Here is a 22,638-nt window from a genome sequence, read left to right as displayed (position 1 = left end):
AAAATTGTGAAAAGAAAGGTGAGAGAATGATAAATTAGATCATTAGAAAAGAAGCATATGATAAGGGGAAAAAACCACACCAGGTTACATTTTTAGAAGGAAAAGAAAGTCCCTAAGTTTCCAGGATGGTTTTTATTAAAGTCCCATGCTGTGTATAAACATACAAGTGATGAGAAAAACATTGTAACTTGAAACATGCACTTATCTGGCATCCTCTAAAATACCATTGTACAAGTTTTCATTTACTTAGAAAAATACCCACTAAAACAATCACAGTTTTTCTTAAAGATTAAAAAAAAAATGTGTTAGCCAGAGCAAAGTCCAAGAGAATAAACAAGATTCTGAATTGTATGTCAAAAAAACTGTACAAAGTTGTACATAAAACTATAGCTTACAAAAGCCTCGGGTATAATAAGTATACTGAATTAAGATTTCCAAAGTCCTATTTACCAATATCTATTAATAAAATCCATATGAAATAAGTGACTTAGAAAAAGAGAAATGCTCATGATTTCAGAGTGTATAGAAAATACTAAAAATCACTTTCTGAAATAAAGTGTACTCAAAACAGCACAACATACAGTCTAAAATCAAGATTTCTGTCATACATTTAAACTTTGCATATTTTGCCATGATAGCATAAGCCTAAAATTTCTCTTGCATTAACTGATTTTAAACTAGATTTCAGATCATGGCATAGTTTTATTTTTTATCTTTTGAATCATGGCCAGTCTGTAAACTCAGTTCTGGAGGGTGGGGAGGTGGGGACATGTCGTGGGTTTTTAAATTTTTTTTGTGGGGGTTTTTTGGCCTTAATATTGTTTTAATGAAATTACTGCATTAGAATTTAAGAGTTTGATACCTTGCTTTTCTCTTCTTAAAAACTTATAGAAACAAATAGAATGACCTAAACTAAGAATATTTTAAATGAATTTTCATGTTTCTGTGACTAAACCTTGGTTTGGGGAAATGAATCTTAAGAAATGATGATGGAAGAAATTAGGTTAATAATTGTCTCAACAAGCCAGTTGACAGTTTTAAGGCTTATATATCAGCACATTAGAAACAGTTTGTATATGTTTTCCCTTTTTTGTGGGAAGCAAGAGGCTATGCAACTGTTTGACATTCTCTATTTTAGATGTAACAATACTTAAGTAATACTTGGCAAATCCTATTTCAGGCTCTTAGGTGGTTGCAATGTTGTAAGTAGAATATTTAGTGAATATAAAAAAAAGTTTCAGAAGGATAAACTGAAGGTTAGAGAGAGAAACAGCTAAGAACTTTTTAAAATGAGAATGAAATAATTCACAGACGACTGCAGTCATGAGGCAGGCTACAATTGAGTTTGTCTTGTGAAGATATACAAAGATAACTGATTTTAAGCTTTACTGATAATGATATTCTTGAGGAAAATAATTAAATTCAGGATTTTAAACTTTTACTGTATTTTAATCTACAATGTACGCTGACTTGGTCCTGTTCATGAAACTCATCATTAGACTTCCTTCTTTTTAAAGAAAACTGTTCTTCCCATTAATAATATTGATTTTTAGGGAAAAGTGAGCTTGTGGCTGGAGAATAAACTCCATTTCACCACCTGAGGTTTTCTCGATAAAGAATCTCATCGTGAAGATTCTTATACTTTTAATCCTTTCCTATAACTATCTTCGGTCAAAAGGGAAGCAGTAAGACTGAATAACACTTTTGTTGACTAGCAGACATCACTTAAGTATGCCTTTTGGTCTAATCTGCTGGCATGGTTGCTAAGATAAAACAAATGAAATCAAAGCTGTGCTCTTGAAGACATACACGCTATATATGTTGCAGTTATTCTATGTGGTCTACAGCCAGAAGTTACACTGTAACTACCCTCTGCAAGACCAGATAGTCATACTGTACTTCATGGACTAAATTACACTATAAGGTGTAACACTGTACTGACTTTTCCATTGAAAAAAAAAATGTTCTTGAATCTCTAATTGTATTTTCCATTACTAGTTCCTAAATGTCATGACGTGGTACCTAAAAACAAGGTACCAGAAAAAGATCACATCGTGTGCATTTGGTCTTAATATAAGACATCAGAAAACATCTTTTTAGCAGTGAGTCCTTCAGAATCAAGGCCTGACTAGGAGGTTAAAAATCAGAAGAAATGTAAACAGACAGGTATCTGGCTAGCAAGATCTGTTGATTTGCGCCTGACCACTTTGCCTCTTTCTAAGTGAACTACTGTCAGAGGTAATTGCAACACTGCTAAATTTGTGTAACAGCACATAATCTCGTGCTTTTTGCTGGAATCTGCAAAGTTTAAATGTTAGTGACAGAACACAGACTAGCTTCTCAATGTGACTTTTTTTTCTTTGTTATGAAAGAACAAAACTGCTTTAAGAAAGATTAAGAAGGAAATAACTCCAGGGTCCTGAAAATGGTTTCCCGTATTGCCAGAAGAATTTCAGTGCTTTATAATAAAACACTTGCATATAATACCTTAACTCTTATCACATGTTGCACCAGGAAAAAGACTCCAAACTTGTGGAAATCCCCGTAGGAAATATTGGGGAAACAATACAAAGAGAATATAAAAAATAACAAAACACTGTTAAGTTGCATATCTGATGTCAAGATGCTGAGGTAACATTGACTGCTTTAAAAAAAACAAAAACCCACCCACCTTTGCTTCTGTTATTGCTGAAAAAGTCATTAATACTGATTGAGTTACCTTATATCCAAAACAGGAGAGAAGATGTCATGAACATTTACTGCGGGTGAGAAAAAAATGTTCAAAGCAAGTAAAAGAAAATAGGCATATGGAAAAATATAAAAACCATAGTTATGGTTGTTACTGTTTTAGTCTTGAGTGAGTGAGATGGTCCAACCCCAGGGCATTTATTACTTCAGCTTTCAGTTTTCATGGTTGTCTCTTTGTAAATTTTTTAAAGTTAATTGTTACTGTCCACTCAGATCCTATTTCCAGGTGAATTCTTAAATATAAAATTCACACATTCTTAATAAATAGTTGCAGTCCCTTCTGAAGATGCTGGGTAAAGTGCAGAGAGAAGCACCACAGAAACTCTCTTGCTGGTCATTAGGGCTTGGCTAAATCCGGATCTGATAGCCCACTTCATTCAGTGTGCTGAGATCAGCCACCTTCTTTTCAGGCAGTGCAGGCCTAAGGGTAAAAGATAGACAGGTGGAGTGAGGGGAGGATGAGGGAGACAAAAATAATTTAGTATTTTCAAGGGCCTCTACTCAGTTTTCCTAACCCTTCTGATACTTGATCCCCTCTGCTAACCTTCACTCCCAGTGCTGCCTCTTGTTCTTAAGTCCACCTTTACATGTTTTAAGGAGCATTGTTAACAGGCTTTTGTAGAGTTCAAAAAATTTTGCACATTGCTAAATGAGCTAGTATGTGCATCCTTAAAGCTTGAATTTGGTCACACTATAATGTATGAAATCCAGTTATCTGTAAACCTTGCAAGAATCTAAAAAGGCATATATACTATAGTAGAACTAAAAATCTGAGCCCAGTGCTTGAAACACTGACCTTCCAGTGTCTGTGCCCCAGAGGAAGGCCAGGAGTCACTAATGGGAACTCAGTTTCCTGTGGAAAGACTTGCTTATCTTTCCTATAGGATTATTATTCCAAATTTGTGTGTATAAAATCAGGGCGAATCTTTTAGAATTAATCTGAAAAAGCATGTTTATTGTGGAAAATCATTAAGTAACAAATCATTCCCCTAAAAATGTTTCCTAAAGTACTTCCGAAATAAAACTGCACTTGAACATTTATGTGAAATCATCTAAGAAGATATTTTCAAACTGGGGAGAAAAATAATTAAATTGCACATCATCTGTCTTCATTAAAAGACATTTCCTAAATGACTCTCCAGTATAAATCTACGTGTAAGCATCTCACAATTTACCTTACAACTTCTGCATTTCTTCTTACCTTCTTGGATAAGAAATACCAAGCTCACAAACCAAGTTTAGGATATTCAATATGTCTACTGAATTCTGATTCAGAAGTTTCACATTTAGCCATTTCTCAAAGAAGATCAAAGACATTTTTAGCTTACATGAGAACCTTCTTGAGTGTTTTTTTTTTCCCAAAGGTCAAAATGCAAATGTAATTATTTTCAAATTCTTGCTTTAAATCTTTGATTCCCTAACAGCAAGTGGTTTTCCCTGGCATGTAAGTAGTCCAACTCAGTGTTGACAGACTAGAAATCAGCAACTAGCTTGTCTGCAGGACCTTAGGCTCTGGCCACAAACGCCACTACCCCTACACATGTGCACACACACCCCCACACACAGACTTTCTTAGATGCGAAGGAACAGTCATCACCAGGTTATGATCATCCCCTCTACAACTTGACTGCTCAAGGTGGTCAAGAAACCCTTCCTGACATCAAGTACAGAGCTCCGTCCTGATCCAGATGGCAGAGTGAGAAGCTTTGAACAACCAGTAAGAACCAGCAGTAACATCTTTCTTAAAACGCCAGAAAGCCAAAGGACTGGTAAACAGGGTGAGCACCGAACCAAGAAAAAGACTTCCTAAGAGTGGCAGGCTCTTATGTCATCTCACTGGCTCAACTCAGAGCTGGCCTGCACTCCCAGTGCAGGTCTTTGGTCCCAGTTCCAGAGGGAGCAGAGTAACCCCTGTTCATATACAGGGAGCTTGTATGCCTGGCACATATGTCTGGTGGTGGCCAGAGGGACTTGCAGTCCCAGAACTTAACCCTACGTGTGGAAAGCAGCACACAAAGCGTTCTCTGCAGTCAAGTGACTGCTTGGGGCAAGGGACACCTGGCTGTAGAACATACAGTCTAGTGCCCAGGACTTCATGGTCTTCTAGGGAAAAGAGGACATTGATTTATGGGGGATTCCTAGAACCACATGTGTATACCCAAGGCAAGATACTTTGTTCTGGAGCTATTCTCTAAATGCACTGTTTGGATAAGCCCTGAAGGAGAACACTAACACAGGTCAACCTGCAAAGACTGGGGAAGATGTTTTCTTTTTTTCCTTTTTTTTGTTGTTAGCTCCTGGTATTCAAAGAAAGTTCTGTCATAACGCTAGCTGGATACAAGCTTAAGGAACAGACAACCTCAAAGTCTAAATTCCAGTGATAACACATTTAAAATATCAAAATGTCGCGGTTTCAACAAAAGATTACAGGATGTGATGGCCCAGGCAAAAAGAAGATAAAGGATTAGAAACATATCAGTGAGGACCATCAGACTTGGACACTCCAGAAAAAGATTTTTTTTAATCCTAAATTTGCTCAAAATTCTAAAGGAAAGGATGGACTGAGAACGAAAAGATCAGGAAAATGATAGATGAACACAAACAGAATATCAGTAGAGATGGAAATTATGAAAAGGAACCAAACAGAAGAGAAATAAAAAATTCCCTAGAGGGGGTTGATGGCAGATTGGAGATGACAGAAAAAGAATCAGTGAACTTGAGGGTAAGACAATCATCCAGTCTGAAAAGCATAAAGAAGAAAGAATGAAGAAAGGTGAACAGAGTCTGAGGAACCTGCGACACCACCCAGCACCACCAATGTAGGCATGGTGGGAATCCAAGGAGGAGAAGGAGTGAGAAAGGAGCAGGAGAATATTCAAAGGAAAACTGGCTAAAAACTTCCCACATTTAATGAAAGGCATGAATGTGCACATCCAAGATGCTCCATGAATTCCACACAGGATAAACCCAACTGATCCACACCATGCCATGTTATAATCTAACTAGCAAATGCCAACGATAAAGAATTCTGAAAGCCACAAGAAAGAAGTATGTGCAAGGAAGCCTCAGTAAGATTAAGCGCCTTTTTCTCATTGGAAACCATAGAGCCAAGAAGGCAGTGGGAAGACGTTTATAAATGCCAAAAGCAAAAAAAATCTGTATCCAGCAAAACTGTCTTTCATACATTAGGGAGGAATTAAGACATTCTCAGATAATCAGAAGCTGAGGGACTTTGTCACCACCAGACCAGCCCTACAAGAGATGCTAAAGAGCACTGAGAGGAGAGGACACTGGACAACTGACTGAAGCCATGGGAAGAAATGAAGTTGGTAAAAAGATAATGGCATGGGGGAGCAGATGTAGCTCCAGTGGTTGAGCACCTGCTTCCCTTGTACAAGGTCCTAGGTTCAATCCCTGGTACCTCCTAAAATCAAACAAATAAATGAAAAAGTAAACTCTCATTGGGGAGTGGATGTAGCTCGGTGGTCGAGCGCCTGCTTCCCATGTACAAGGTCCTGGGTTCAATGCCCAGTACCTCCTAAAAAAAAATGGCATGGGTAAATTATAAATACCAATACTATTGTATTTTTGGTTTAACTCTACTTTTTACTTCCTGCAAGATGTAAAAGGCAAATGCACAAAATGTAATGATAACTCAGTGAAAACTCATAGTGTATGAACCTGAATTTGTGACAAGAACATGGGGGTTTGGAGGGGTAGAGGAATGGTGTGTGTATTCTACTGAAGTTAAATTAGTATCAAAGAAAATGAGATAGTGTAGCAATCTGATGTGGTTATGAATTCCAAAAATAGATATTAGATTATGTTTGTAATTTGGTCATGATTAAGTTATGATTAGGGCTTTGATTGGGCCACATCGTTAGGGCATTGAGTCCCTACCCCTTGGTGGGTGGGGACTCACAGTTAAAAGGCATGGCAGAGGACAGAGTTGAAGGTTTTTGATGTTGGAGTTTGGATGTTGGAGTCTGATGCTGAAGTCTTAAGCTGGAGCCCCAGGAAGTAAGCTCACAGAGGAAAGAGAAGCAAGCCTCAGGAAGAGAGGAACCCTGAACCCAGAGAGAAGCAAGAGAAGAAGGAAGGGAGGAATCCAGGAAGCCTGAACCCTGGCAGATGTCGGCAGCCATCTTGCTCCAACACATGAAAGTAGACTTTGGTGAAGGAAGTAACTTACACTTTATGGTCTGGTATCAATAAGCTCCTACCCCAAATAAATACCCTTTATAAAAACCAGCCAGGGAAGTGGCTCTGGCTCAATCAGTTGGACTCCATCTACCATATGGGAGGCCCTGGGTTCACATCCTGGGGCCTCCTTGTGAAGGCAGGCTGGCCTGCACGCTGCGGAGAGCCGCCTGGCCTGCACGTGCCGCGGAGCGCCAACTCAGCAAGGGGACGCAACAACAACACACAGCAAATGGACACAGCAGACAGCAAGCGAAAAAAAAAAAAAAAGCCAGGGGGTGGGGGATAAAAAAGAGAAAGTAAGTCACAAGAGAAAACAAAACCACCAATTTCTGGTATTTTGCATTGGCACCCCTTTGGTTGTCTAATACAGACTGTTACAAATTTAGGGGATTAAATTTAAGCTCGATGGTAACCACAAAGAGAATATCAGAATATGTGAACTCATAGGAACAGGAAGGAGGGTTCAGGTTGCCAGGGCTGTGAGGGACAGAAGCAGTGGGGAGATAATGCAAAATGAGTGTTGGGTTTCTGTTTGGGGTGAAGGGAAAGTTCAAGTAGTGGACGGCAGTGAGGGTCCTGCAACTGTGACTGTGATTAATCCCACTGAATGGTGTGCTTGGGAGCAACTGGGATGAGAAGATTTATGCTGTATATATGTTAGGACAACTAAAAGAAAGAAACTTTTCCTGACTTGCTCCTCAACCCTATTAAAACAATGTGTAGCCTTACTTGTCTCTGTATTGCATAGGGCTCGTTTTTTCAATTGGACCATATATTTGCTTCTGTAATTAGACTAAATTGTTAGCAGTTAATGAAGCTTGTCATTTCTCCGTGTCTCTTTGTGCCTGGGGCACACAAACAATGCTAGTCGATATGGCTGGCAGCTGGTAGAGCGACCAGAACTCCTTGTGCCGAGACCCCTGCTCATTTCATCGGCAGGCCCGGGCTTCCGTGCAGCGCGCCCTGGAAGACAGCGCCTGCCTGCCACAGCGCCATGGCCCGCGGTGCCGAGCGCCTGCCAGGGACCCACCCGGCCGTTCTCGGTTGATGGTGAAAGGTGCACAGTTTTGCTTGGGGATTCAAACTTCAACTTACATTCTTGCCTTGGTCCTCAGCCCTCTACGGAGAGAACTAGGGTTCTTATGTACAAGTCAGGTTTAAGGAACCATGTGTGCCTTGTTCATTCTGTCATAAAGCCTGAGAGGCGCTCTCTGTGTCTTTGCCTGAGTTGGTATCATCTTCACAAATAGCTAAGTTGGAACTTCCTTTCTCAGGTAGACTCCCCGTAAATTAGCATCAGCTTAAGGTAAATGTAGTTAGGAAGGTAAATCTACCACGCCACACACACACATACACAGCATGCCCCACTTTCAGAAAATCCAATAATTGAAAATCCACTTACCAAAGGATAACCTTGAGGTACCTATATGCATTCCTTGCTTTACAAAAGGATTAAATGGGAGAGGGGACATTTCCTAGAGCATGATTTCCACTTATCCAAATATAAATTACACGTGTATTAAATGATTTTTGCAGTGGCCATTTTTAATTATCTGTGTATGGCAGAGTCTGTTAGTTGCCTCTCAATATCCACCCTCCCCTTCTGTATTAAAAACAGCCCCAGTAGGCAGCTGGGACCGTAGCTGCTGAAACCAGCCTCCCCGCAGCCAGATCTGGCCTTGGCGAAGGAGGAGCTGGTGAGATTTACCGTGTGGTGTGGCCGTCAGCTCTACCCAGACTCCTCTTTTAAAGACACCCGGCCTGTCGTCCTTTCTCTTTTTCTCTCCCTTTCTCTTCCTGCTAACTGGAATGTGGATGAACCGTCTGGCGCTTAGACCTTGCTGTCACGCGAAAGGTGGCAGTGCAGTCAGAAACCCTCTGCCACCTCTGTGGGGCGTTTACATAACAGCAAGTTATGTTTAAGCCACAACCTAAACCTCACCTCACCCACAGCCAAACCGAATCCTAACCATACCGTTTCCCTCCACTAGCTCGTTAACACAAAGCTAACTCAGGCACGAGCCTATTGACAGCACTGAGGCAATTGGGAAGCTTAGTGTGTGAAATACGGAGAGCATGTCCCTGCTTACTACTGTTGTTTTTGGTTTTTCTTTTTGCCCCATGGTGGGGGGATAGATTGGTAATGAGTTACTCTCTCTCTCAGCCCTGTGCCCAGGAGCACCTGCTGGGGGTCGGTGGCCAGGAAGGACCACAGGAACAAACCCCAGCCACTCATCCCTGCAACATGGGCTCCACTGGGATCGCTGTGGCTCGCCTGCCAGACATGGCATCTCCGCAGCAAAACCACTGTTGCTGTCCCTTGCCCGACTTGCTCACCTTTGAGCCCTTCAGCCCCGAGGACTGGAGTTTTCACGTTTTTCCGTTTGTTCCTAAAACTCCACATTTACCTTTGCCTGTGATCTGCTATTGGCACCCTTGAAAATCTACGAAATTTAGTTTGCGGGTCTCTGGCCTCCCTTTTTCTACACCATTCCTCAGCTCTTCACCAGTTTCCCCCCTCCCCTTGCAGGTGTCAGGCTATCATCATTAGAAAAGGTTCCTCTAAGCGCCTCTGTGCCCGGCACTGTTCTAAGAGCTTTACGTGGAGTAACACTGTGGGGCTGATATCGTTACTACACGTTTTATGGAGGGGGAAACAGGCACGGAAAGTTTGGGAACCTGCGGGGCCTGCAACTCTGTGAATAGTCACAAGGCTGTCAAGTGGTGGAGTCAGAGTTAATTTCCAGACAGACTGCATCTACAGCCCATGCCCTTAATCCCTTTGCAAGCCTCCCCCCGCTACCCCCCCAATCAAACAGCCTCACAGGTGTCCGAGAAGGGCGCAGTGGACGTTCCTGCCTCCACACCCTCCCCAAGGCCACTCGCCGTCCTTCTAGGTCAATGCCAATGTCACTTCTTCCATAGAGTTTTCTGCCTCCTTGACTTGGCACTCCCTGGCTCTTTACTCTCTGTTCTATAGCATTTTCTCTTGTATGTCTGTTAGAGAATCCTGCCGATTCATAATCCTTGAACCTGTTTGGGCAACTAAGCAGTATGAGAGCGGGGACCAAGGGAATGCTCCCACGAATTCCCACTGCAGACTCTCCTGCCCCGCTCAGGGAGCTTTGGCGGAGTGCTCACCAGTGTGGAAGTGGCCCACAGGGCTTCCTCTGTTGCCTTGATCATGGGATCTTGCTACTTTTTTAAACTAATTCCTAAGCCAGGAATTCAAGTTACCCAAGTCAACATTCTAAGAATAAGCAAGGAGGAGGCTATTTTTTTCTGCATAGGAGTGGCTTTACTAATGTACTCCTGAAAGCCACTTGGGCACCCCGCCTACGGGCATAGTTGAATGAGGTTCTGCAACACCAGATGGCCTGAGGGCTTCCAAAGGAAAGAAACCAGGTTGTGTCCTTCCTCTATCTCCAATCCCACCAGTCCCTCCTCCCTCTAGATACCTAGAACCCACATGAGGTAAAGGGTTAATACTGGTGGAAAAACAGTTAAACTGAGATTCCCAATGAACTGCCCGGCAGATGAAACCATCTTTCACAGCAACAGTGGCTGCAATTTCCTGGCCTGGCCAAGGGCCCTAGTGGGTTATCGCAGCGTGCCACCTGCCCTGGGGCGCAGCCACAAATACTCCTCAGTGCCTGCCAGCTCACCGCAGGCCAGAACTGGGTGAGCCTGCTGTGTGTGGAGAGGCCTCTTCCAAGTGCTCCCCCAGCTATAATTAGAATATTGCAAGAGGATTTATTTTTAAGAAACACAAGCACCAGGATGATGATTCAGCTGGGTCTGCACTTGCCCAAAACCTTTCGTCAGATCCAGGGTTATTATTTTAGACTGAACAATGTATTTCTCCAACCCCCTCCCAATCCGAACGAGGGAAAGAAATCAAATGGCATGCCTCTTGTAAGGCTCTCTACTGCCTTCTGTTTTAGGAGAAGAGGGCTCGGAGACTTTTCTCAAGTTTCTTTTGAACTCATTTTCCTTTGACTCACTGTGTGGCGGGAGAAAGGGGGCCACATGTCTCTCTCCACACAAGAGGAAAACCCCAGGTCATCTGTTGTTCTGTACGTGGACTAGGGTGAATGAAAGCTGGGGGCCCAGTCTCAGGTCTACCCTTCACCCCAGCTGTGGGACTACACTGCAAGAGCAGAGCCGCTGAGGCGCCTGCAGCGGGGGTGGTGTTTCCACAGAGACACCATTCTACAGCAGATGCCACCACCTAATACTGCTACCTAAGCCCTGATGGGGCGAGTGAACCATCCCTTCCTACGTGTGCCAAGTGACGCGCCGAATCCTTCACACACCGACACAGCCTCAACGCCCAGGAAGAGCTTGTTGGCCTCGTGAAGCGAAAAGAAGCCTCAACTAGAAAGTCACAGCAGCTTTTGGGGACCTAAGCGGGGACACTGCCACATCATGCGGCTGTACATACCCTGCTGTATGTGCAAGACTGAGTGTAAGAAAAGCAGGGGCAGACTTCCTACTAGTAGAAAAGGCTTGGATGGCAGTAATGGTAGCACAACATTGTGAACAATTATATATTGGAATGTGGCTAAAAGGAGAAATTCTAGGTTGTATATACGTTAATACAATAAACTTAAAAAACAAACAAACATAGGACTGAACAATACAAATAGTGAAGCCTAATGTAAACCATGAACTATAGTTCATAGTAGTTATACAAATGTTTGTTCATCAGTTGTAACAACTATACCACACTAATGCAAGGAGTTAATAATTGGTGGTATATGGGAACTCTGTATTTCATGCATGACTTTTTTGTAAACCTACAACTTCTCTAATAAAAAAATAAAGAAAAAGAAAAAGAGAAGCAGCAGCAAGTGGAGGGAAGACTTATAGGATCTACGTAAGCCACCAACTCCTGGGTGCGCCCCTGGCTGAGGGCTATGTCTGAGGCCCCTGCTGGCCTCCCTTCTCAAGCCTCCTCTGTCCACCCAGCTGCTGTTGGACGGGATGGATCGGCGGGCCCTGCTGGCAGCCAGTAGAGCAGGTCCCCTAAGGCTTGCTTGCTACTGACTTGTTCACCAGAATTTATTAAGCAGCACTTTGTGCCAGGTACCTTGCTAGGTATTGGGATTTCAAATAACAGGCCCTGCTTCAGTGAAATCAAAATTCAATCCCTTTCTTCCAATGGAAATTTACTTCTTGCCCCGCCCCCCAACAAGCATAAGATGCAGGGACACCGTCCAACTGGCCTTAGAGGGTTGTCAGTTCAGGTCTGCATGATGACCATCCATCAGTCACGCTTCTTGCTTGTCTCCCCTGGGGTCACAACTTCGGGTGGGGGCATGCACATGCCTGTGTGTTTGTGTGCACTCACACTCACAAGCACACTTACCACTACTAGTTGAGCTGTGTTCCTTGGGGACTCAGGATTCTAGAAGTGGATGTGTGGTACAGGTGCAAGTCTTATGTTAGCCTCTCAGTCCTCAATGCCGAAGGCAAGGGTGTAAGTGAGGGGCGTTGCTGGCTTAGCATTTGGAAGTTTAAGTAGGAGCACTCAGGACGTCCACTCCTGTCACGTCGGAAGGAATCAGGTCAGGCCACGCCCCAGTTTAGGATCTGTGTCCTGCTGGGGTAAGCCACGCTCGCCAAGTATGGGGCCTCAGCTGGAGGAGCCAAGTGGAGAGTGCCCTCCACACCTGTCACCCTCACTCAGGGCCAGCTGTGCTCCGCCCTCACATTCCTTCGCTTCCAGGACTGGAGGCACCACTGGCAGCTGACGGGCAGACAGCTGAAGGTGCTCTAAGCAGAGAGGCCCCCGCCAAGGCAGATTCAGCACCAGATAGAGTCCCCAGCCGGCGCCCTTCCCTTCAGAACCCTCCCCGGGCAAGACCCTCTGGCCGGAGACCAGGAGCCACAGGCCACTGTTGTAGCCTCCAGGGCACAGCTTCCAGGCTCTGAACTCACGTCTTCTGTCTGTTACCAAGAGGCCCTGAGCTCCGGAGACCCTGACCTTGTCTGCACCTGCTTCTGCCGCCTAAGGCAGTCTTTCCTGAAAAAGCTCAGCATTCCACAGCCGGCTTCTCCACGCAACCCCAGGCATCATGTACCCTGTGAAATTCAGTAGGGAGCCAAGACGGGCTGGGTGGAAATGGAATGCACCTTCTCTGGACTTCAGGAAAGAAATTCCCTATGATCATGGAGGTTTCATTTTTCCCTCCATAGCCTTCTTACTTTTCTTTTCTGCTTCCCCTCTGCCTTCTAACCTAAGGAAATTTTCTCCTTTCCACCATGGGGATATGTTCTCGCTTGGGGTCCAAGGAGAATGCCGTCTTGGGCCCCATTCAAAATATCTTCCATGTGATTAGCTCACGGAACCACATTTCTTCTCTATGGCTTCCTGAAACAGCCTCTGCACTCACTCAGCCAGTGTCTGGAGCTATGTAATCCTCCAGCACAGAAGAGAGCAAGAATTCCACTGTCCAGCTTGTGGCCCTGCGGGGAAAGGACACTTTATCTTAAGGCAGGGCTTATGAGCCTCTGGGACCCAGGGTCTCCAGCAGGGTGAGCAGAGCCAGCACGAGCTGCCCCAGAAACCAAGGAGGGGAAAGGCGACGAAAAGAAACATGCCGAGCTGAGAGGAGACAGGACAGAAGGAAAAAAAAGAGTGAGATGGGGAGAAAAGACAAAGAGAATCTCATGGGTCCTCGGGATTCTTGTCCCCATTTAGAAGAATGTTCCACGTGGCATTCCAGCGGGTGTGAGCTGCTTCCATGCCAACGCAGGCAGCCCAGCCAGGAAACCGCTGTCCGCTCACTCCTACTCCACCAGGCTCTGGCCACAGGCTGCGAGCCAAGAGCTGTGCGCCGTCAGCGGTGCCAGGGATGGAGAGGACCTCAGAGAGCATTCGTGCTTCTCACCGGGGGCGTTGCTGGCCTTTTAGGTGCAAGGTTCTTTCTCGGGCAGTGGAGCTTTGTGGGATATTTATCTCTGCAACCCCATCCCACCATGCCCTACTAGGGAGCACCTCCTATCACTGTGATATGCAAACTCTGCCTCTCCCACCACATTTCTAACTCCGCGTCCCCAGAGGGCAGCCCTGGCCCAGGGCGGCAACCCCTGTGAATGCCCCTCAGTGAAGGGCTCCAAGGGAGTGGAGCTCCAGATTGTGAAAGAGTCGGTTCAAGCTCACAGAGGGCCTTTAACTTGGGATCTCAACGTCCATCTCCCTGTCTCTTTAAGAGCCACAGGGAGGGAAAGCACTTGACTCTTCTGTGAAGATATTTTAAACACTCCTAGGGGAGCAGAGTATAAGAAAGGATTCGTGGGTGGAGGGGGTTGGGGGAGCCCCCAGTTCCCTTTGGAAACTTTGCCTCAGCTGATGCTAGTTTGGTCGTTGCTACTTGCCCTCCCACTCAGCTGACGCTCTTTTGTCAACCCAGTGACACTGATCCTCTTTTCTAGAAGGATTATTCAGACAAGTGCAAAAACGGAGAGGAATTTGGGGCTGGAAATACCTCCAGCTGTAGGGAGGAGGTGGATGGGGATAAAAAGCCACTAAAATTATCCACACACAGGGGAGGGGACCCCACGGTTGACGGTCCTCTTGCCTGTTATGGTAATTTTCTACCCTTTGGGCCATGCCCAAGCGTCCTTATGACACCCAGCACATTTAGAAATGACCTGATGGCCTTATGTAATGCTGAGATAATAATCCAATGAGAGAGTCACCAAGTCCTCTCTAGTCCTGGCCATCTTACAATAAGATTCCCAGAGACAGGGGGAGATACTGGGTCATAACCATATTTATCACTTTCTCATGTCTTCACTGAAAGCCAGATTACCTGGAGAGAGCCTGCTTAGTGGGGACCATGGGAAGAAGCTGAGAAGTTGCTTTTCTCAGTCATACCTCTAGGTCTGAGGGTGTCCAGGGTTCTAGCCTGGAGAGTGATGCAAGCTGGGATCTGGAAAAGGTGCTTCCCACCGCTCCCCACCCTTCATCTTACTCTCCTCTTCTGCGTTTCTCTTCTTTCTCCTCCACCATGGCAGCTCCTGCAATCTCTTCCCCAGCCCTACAACTCACAAGTCAGGTTTAGAAGGAACTGGGGAGAGCATCTTCCCTCCTCAGACCACCCCAATCCACCCTGAAACCTCAGCCAAGAGAGTGCCCACCTAGATTCCCCTCCCGACCTCCAAACACTGGGAAAAAGAGAAAAGAACTGCCAAGGGCTCCTGCCCCCAAAACCGTTACGGTCTTACTGGGTTTGCTCTTATGAAAGTGTCAGTGTGAATCTACAAGTCACCTGGACTTACCTCTTCCCCCTTAGGATTTTGATGATCAAAATCTTCCAAGGCCACCTGGCCCTGATGGTGGAAAAAAAAAATTCAAAACTCAAGATTCTGACCCCTTGGGAGGAGTTTTTAGGACTCCTGGGAATCAATGCTCTACCTGGGAGAAGGGCTGGCTGCAGCCAACCCCCACCGTTGTTTGGAGACCTGTTTCTACTGAACCGTGAACAGTCCCCCCACGCGCCTGGGGCCTCCCCCACCGCGGGCGTGGAGGGGGAGGGGGTGGAAGAGAGCCCCCAGCCGCCTGCAGGTCCTCCTGACCCCTCTGGAGACTGCTCCCTTCTCCCGACTTTTTCTCCCCATTCCCAGGCCTGCTCTGATGCTTTCGGTGGGCAGTCTGACCTCAGAGTGGCGAGGAGAAGGTGAGCAGGCCCCGGATGCTAGAAGGCGCTTTGCATGCCAGCTGCCGCAATTCGACAGCGGGTGTGCCCCTTGCTCCCAGATGGTCACCGGTCACAGCATGGGCTCTGGCTGTCCCTTCCCCGTCTTCTGTTCTGCTTCTTCTTCTTCTGACCCTCTCAGGCTTCGTCCTCACTTCTTTTCTTCTTCTCTGCTCTCTTCACTGTCATTTCCAGTTATCATTTCCGCTGTCCTCAAATCCAGGTCTGCATTTTCAGCAGTTTCTGGAACATTCCTCCTGTCTTCAGAAGCACCTCAAATTCCACCATCCAAACTCACTTTCATTCTCCCTCTTCTCAAGCCACCACCTAGCTTATCCTGACACTTGTCCCCATAACTAGTTTCTAAGACCTTATTGCCAATCACGGTAACCTTTTCTGGTTAAAAACTGAACATGTCTCTGGGACGTTCCTCTGCGTTCAAGTCCCGTGGCTCCAACATGAATCATCTTAAAAACCACCAGCTGCTATTCTGTGCATAAATCCTTTGCCAGATAGTATGCTTAGGCTTTTGGTTGCTCCAGACTCTGAAGTCCAGAGGGAAGAGAAGGGCTGTATAGACTGCTCAATACTTGCTAGAGATTGTGAGCCCAAGGGAGTGACTCAGCGCCCCGCCCCCCAGGCCAAAAGGATAATAAATCAGATTAAAGAGCCTCCCTCTCTGCTGTAGGAGCAACCAGATTCCTATTTCTGAGTCCCTTTCTCTATGCCAGTGACCCTCCAGGAAGGGTTTATATGTTCATAGCCCCTTGAAACAACTGCCACATTGTTTGGTGACACCCATTAATGGATGTTTGAATCAGAGAGGTTGACAGATAGGGTTAGGACAGGTTCAGGGGTCAAATAGAGGCAGTAGTCAGCATAGCATTAGGGTCAGGAGGCCACGTAAGGCAGGCTTGACGTCATCCTACTCCCGAAAAAGACAAGCCTATGCTGAAACCAACCTGATGCCCAGCCTGTCTGGCCACAGTAACACCCAACCCTCCCTCTTCCTTAGCTCTCCCTGTTCAGTCCTACATACCAGTCATTTTAGCCAAGGCCCTTCCGGCTATACATGCTAAAGCCTGGACAGGCAATGGGAAATGGGATGGGACAAGTAGGGAACCTTTCTTGGAACTGAAAATGCTCAGTCCTGCCCTGTTCACCCCAAAGCAGAAGCCCCACTGCCACCTCCCCAGGGTCAGGGGGCCTCCCCGGGTGCTGGCCCCAGTTCCCTCACTGGCCAGCTAGAGGCTTAGGATAAGATGAACCTGTCTGGGCTCTGGTTTCTTCATCTGAAGATGAAACTTATAAAACTTTCCCTATTTATGCAACAAGACTGATGTGGCTTGAATAAAGGCAGTTCACCATGAACGAAGCACCCTCCTTGCATGATCTAATCTGATCCTGCAGCGACCTTGTGAGGCAGGCAGGAAGAGTGTCTATCTTCATTTACAGGTAAGAAAACGAAGGCTGCCTGGGCTGTGTGACCAGCAGGCAGCAGAACCCGGCTCAGCCGGGACCTCTGTGCACGGTGCCACGTGGTCCCCGGCATGGTAAGAGGCTCAGATGGCGTGGCACGCTATTATTAATACAAGTCTTACTTTTTTCCAGTATAACTATGGCCCAAATATTTGCCAGTGGATTATCACCGGTTACTTTGGGCATCCTCAGCATCTCCAATCTGTCACACTTCTTAAAAGTGGGTCAAAAATGAGTCAGGAAGTAGGTGTTGAACCACTAGCCTCAGGGCTAAAACGGGGGAGGAGAGTTAGCCAGGGAAGAGGACGAGCCTGAGGGTATTTCTAATGCCACCATCCACCAGAGGCACAGCGTCCACGCTTTGTACTGGTGCAGGGCACGATAGGAAAGTCCATACATTCTAACCACCCCCATTTTATAGGTGAGAAAACTTACACCCAGGAAGGTTACATGACATGCCGAGGTCATATAGCTCTTAAGTAGCCGCGCTAGAAACCAAGTTTCCTAATTCTGAGTCCAGTGCTCCTCACACACTGCCTGTTTCTGGAGCTGCTCTTCAGCTCTTGCCATCTGGGGCTTAGCCTTCCAATTACTTGTATAACTGACAGAAGAGCATGAGCAGCGGGGCTGGTGGGCATGGCGGAGCAGTTTCCATAAGAGATAGCCCCTGAATGAGGGGCCCGCCATCTTGGAGATCACTGGTTCCAATGTCAAGCCCAGGACACAGCTTTGTCCCTAGGCAAGGAGAGCTCCAAGAATAAATGTGTTGAGCCCCAAGCTGGAGAAGGGGAGATATTACTCACGATTTATCTCGCTTGCCAAGCCGTCTCGGGGGGCTTGCCTGTCTCCTGCGGGGGGACAGGGATTTTCCCCGGCTTCTCACTTGGATAGGAGAGTGGGCACTTGCAGGTTTCAGGATCTGAAGGAGACATGAGAAGTCACCACACTGGTTCCTAAAGGATCTCCATCCCCAGGTCTGTCCTAAGGCACAGCACCCCATTGATGATCCCCTGGTTTAAAAGGCACTGAGCAGGAAGGCCTCCAAAGCAGACACAGATGTTCCTCTCACATTCCTACCAGCAAGAAGCGAAGCTGCACGCCCTAGAGGGCCGTCAGGATGAGCACGCTGCGCCCTTTCCCATGGCAAAGGGAGGAACAGAGCCTGATTCCAAAAACAGTTAGGAGTGTGCTTGGTTCCTGCAAGTTCCTCTCCTCCTGAAGGTAGACTCCCATCTACCTGATCCCGGAAACCAGCTTGTTCTCTCCCTGTCTCTCCCACCCATGCACATGCAGAGTGTGGTTTCCGCTGATAAGAGTCTCCTGGCAGCGTGATGAGGACCAGTTCCCAGGTGCTCAGCAGAGTCAGGCCTGAAATCAGCCTTATCCCTTTCCCGTCGGCCCCAGCTTCCACGCAGGCCTTCTCTCAGTGACCCCACAAACCCTGGAGGGACGAGTACCAGGGGCATCATGTCACCTTGGAAATGAAACTGGTAGAGGGGAAAGGTTTAAGAGCAGAACACCAAACGCTCCTTAGTTTGCTATTGTGACCCCAGGTTGGAATTTTATGCCAAATGACTTTGCAACTGACAAAGCAGAGTTATAATGTGATGTGACTACAAAGTAGATTACAAAGTAGGGTGACCAACTTGTCCTGGTTTGTCGAGAACTTTACTGAAAACCTCACATCCTGGGAAACTCCTCAGTTCCAGGCAAAATGGGATGATTGGTCACCCGAGAGCATCAGTCTAAAATGGCTAGCATTTTAGAACTGATTTCACAGAAGCAATTACAGGCAAAATCTTTGCTTTGATTGTGACATATGAAATGGTTTTAGCATTGAAGCATACTACTTTTGAAGTAGTATGTACAAAGAGAAAATTTAATTGTCCACCTCAAATAGTAAATGACCTATCTTTTTCATTTTAATAGGGTGGCCACAAAGCAAGATAACCTCAAGAAACTTTGACCATCCCAGGTACATGGGGCATGGGGCAAGAGAGACAGAGAGTGGGGAGAGAGCTGTCCTGCATCACTTGCATTGTCTTTCCCGTACGTACCTTCATTCTCATGTCCCTGGCATATTTCTCCAGCTCCTTCCTTATATCAGCCCTCAGCATCTTTGAGACATTGAGGACCAGCTGCTTCCACTCAATGGGCTGGAAGCTATGAGGCTCATGGGGGACGTACAGCCCAATCTTGACCTTCTTGACTGTGTGCAGGTATTTCTTGTAGGAGTCTTCGAAGTCAAAGATGAGGTCACTCAGAGTCCGAAAGGTCAACGGCTTGTCCATCAGCTCAGCCCTTCGGCTCATGCCCAGCGAGCCATAGCGGCCATTGCAATAAATCCCCAGCACGACATGGTGAAAGTAGTTTCCTGAGAAATAGGTTTTAAAGCTGATGGGGAATCGCTCGATGGAAGGCTGCCCATTGGTTAAGTATCTTAGACAATGAGAGTCAAGGAAGAGAGAGAAAGGAGGCCTTGGACATTCAGAGCCTTGGGATCCCAGGAAGGGAAGTGGCCCAGTGGGGTCATTGAGTCCTCACCTCTGCCTCTGAGCAGGCCCACATCTAACCGTTCCAGACTAATTCTTTTATAAAAGATTCACTCAATAGCTTTGAGCACCTAATGGTGCAAACTAAACCAAAGAAATATGGGACAGAAAAAAGCCTGTCATCCTCTAGTAATTAAATAAATGCAAAATAAAACAATAGCAAGGTACTTTCCCCTCTTTTGGTTTTCCACAGGGGATGAGGAGCTACTGAAGTTTTTTTTTATGTAATTAGAATCATGTAACTTGACCTTAAATATTAATTCTGGCTGCAGCGCATGGGACAGACCAGGAATCAGAGGCCATTGCAATGGTCCAGGGGAGAAATGAAAACCAGAATCAAAGAGGAGAGAAATTTGTTGATTATCTGGATGACAATGGTAAAGGACAGAAAGGCATCAGAATGGGTCAGTTGGCCGTGAGACACCCTGCCAGCATCCTTGGGGACCACATAGAAAGTGGCTTCCAGCTACCAATCCCCAACCTGCTAGGAGTCCCCAGCAGTCCCCAACCTGCTAGGAGTCGCACCTTGACTCTCTCCACTGATAGGCCTGTTGAGATTTAGTAACCTGGCCTCTAACCGTTATCTCAGTTTGGGTCCAGCACCTGCCCGGCTGACTCCATGTACTAGTCTATGGACAAGAAGCATCACATTCTGAAGCCCATCTCAGAGTCCCAGGACAGCCCTGGCTAGGCCGTAGTGACGCCTGAATCCAGCTCCTTTGAAGGATACTGAAAGCTCAGGCCACTCCTCTGCTGAAGCCTTTGGTGACTCCGAAGTGTTTCTAGGGTAAACCATAACCCAGGGTGCACCATCGTGCCTTGTGCAGGAGCATAGCTCAATCTGTGGGCGCCACTCTGAGAACTTATGTTCACCATTTCTTGCCCCTACCCCAATTCATTTTCCATGCAGTGACCAGAATGATCTATTTAACCCAAAGTTTAGTCAACTCTTCTGCTTAAGGTTTTTCAGTGTCTCTCTTCTTCTCCGGGACTTAGTCCAAACCCCTTGGCAAAGACCTGCCGTGATTTGGTCCCTTCCCCCTTCTTTATACGATCTCATTTCTCTCCGTATGTTGACCTACAGTAGGCTCCTGGCATTTTATAATATACTCCCAAGACCATGAAGAATCCACAGATCTGTGCCTCCTGCACTCAGCACAGAAACTCCCCCATAATGTGACACTGAATCTAACTGAAAATTTTAAAAGGCTTCTACATAACATGACCTTGTACAGCACAAAGCTATGAGACCACAGTGATCTATGAAGCTTTTCAAAGAATTACGCTCCAAAACAAACTCAACACTAAAGTACATTCCTATTGAACAAATAACTTCCCTGATGGCTTCACTCACACATCATCCTTTTAGCATGTGGGATTCAACCCTGGCAGAGACCTCCTGGTTCTCAGAAGAACCATGGAATCTTGGACACTCCACCCATGAATGATAAGGGTGCCGCGTGCTCACCCTCTCCCCCGATGGCTCACCCAGGCTGCATCCCAGATCCGGAACTGCCTCAGTACTCTCTCCCCGCCCCCCTTCCTAGGTGTGACACCTTCCCGGGCCAGGGCCAGGTGCTCTCCCACAAGACCTCCCACTGTGCCTGGTGCTGACCCCCCCTGCACCCTGATTGTTTGTATCTTGTAATGTCAGGGGTTGTGTGGCTCTTCCTGGCATCCCCTGGGCAGAGCTTATGAGAAGTGCATGGTCCGTGCTTACTGAGAGAATGAATTCCTTTGTTTCTTCAGATTGTGAGGCTACATTTTCTTAGCCTTGAAGAACTGATTCGGCAGGGGGCTAACCCACATAGCCTTAGAATAAAGATGGTGAGAGAGACCAGGCCCCGGCCCCGAGGTCAGCCCTGCCCTCCACCCTCACCCTGCTCTACTCTATAAAAATGTTTACCTGCTTTCTCCTCACTTCATCATGTGAGAGTAACTGGCAGTGAGGGAGTGAAATCACATCCCTCTGAGTCCTCTTACATAAATTTTACTGGCTTTCTGGGACAAGTTCTTTGGGGCTGGAAGAAGGGCATTCCTCAGTTGTTGAAGTCAGCTTAACAAACACTTACGCAGTGAGAGTCTACCGTGCCAGACGCCCTGCAGGGTCGGGCTGTGGGGGCAGGATGAAGAAAGCAGCCCTTCTCTGGAAGCACTCGCAGTCGTGGGGGGAAGGCAGACTCAGACGGACTTGTGAGACACAGTGGGATGTGGGACGTGAGACAGGCAAGCCCAGCGGATTGGGAATACAGAGGGGCAGCCCGTGCAAGGTGATAGCAGAATGAGGCTTAGAGTCGGCCGGGTGGGAGAAGGGGGAGGACGGAAGGGGGCCGTAGAGACCACCAGCCCATCAGGGCACAAGCCACCGACCTCCAGGATTTGTGCCATCATTATGGCGATTAGTAAATCATCAGTCCTGGTGCAAGTGGGAACGGAGAGGGCGGGGCGAGGAAGTCTGGATTAGGGCAGGGAGGTAGCCTGAGTTTTTCCAGGGCAAGGGGGGCAGCAGTGCCTCAAGCTCCTGGAAAATCTGCCCAGCATCTGGCCTCCTGGGGCCATGCCCAACCTGCCTCCGCTACTGCACCTGTTCCTTGAATGAACCATGGACTTTCGTACCACAGTTATGCACCACAGGGTCAGCAAGGCCCCCAGATGCTGCCATGACTCAGAACGAAATTTGGAACCAAAGATCTCTCCAGTGGGCACATGAAAGTGTGCATACACGCTCAAGCAAGGCGAAAGGAAGTGGGTTTTCACGAATGAATCCCGATATCCGAGCTAAAGTCAGAAAGGAGAAAACGAGGCAGGAGAAGCCCATGGATTCAGGCTTCCGAGCAGCAGCCGAGCCGACTTGTTTTAAAGCTGTCGAGGCAGAGCTTGTTCCTGGCGACCTGCAGAAGGGTCCATGGGAGATACAGACACATCCCCACCTGGACAGCAGGGCACAGGGA

The 22,638-nt window shown here is 46.7% G+C and overlaps 1 protein-coding gene across 3 annotated transcripts in view; it reads right to left on the bottom strand.

The window, feature by feature from the left end:
- Nucleotides 1-113: 113 nt before the first annotated feature.
- VASH2 (vasohibin 2) overlaps nt 114-22,638 on the bottom strand; it is a 38,317-nt gene continuing 15,792 nt past the window's right edge. For all 3 annotated transcript variants that reach the window (XM_004470985.5, XM_004470986.5, XM_058275188.2), the window contains exons 6-8: nt 19,193-19,574; nt 17,939-18,054; nt 114-3,169 (exon numbers count right to left, since the gene is read on the bottom strand). In XM_004470985.5, coding sequence (XP_004471042.1) covers nt 3,097-3,169; nt 17,939-18,054; nt 19,193-19,574 — 571 coding nt within the window. In that variant the 3' untranslated portion in view covers nt 114-3,096. The remainder of the gene's footprint in view (nt 3,170-17,938; nt 18,055-19,192; nt 19,575-22,638) is intronic.

The sequence above is a fragment of the Dasypus novemcinctus genome, chromosome 13, assembly GCF_030445035.2.
Source record: "Dasypus novemcinctus isolate mDasNov1 chromosome 13, mDasNov1.1.hap2, whole genome shotgun sequence".
NCBI classification, from domain to species: domain Eukaryota; kingdom Metazoa; phylum Chordata; class Mammalia; order Cingulata; family Dasypodidae; genus Dasypus; species Dasypus novemcinctus.
This window is presented reverse-complemented; position numbering and strand designations above follow the sequence as displayed.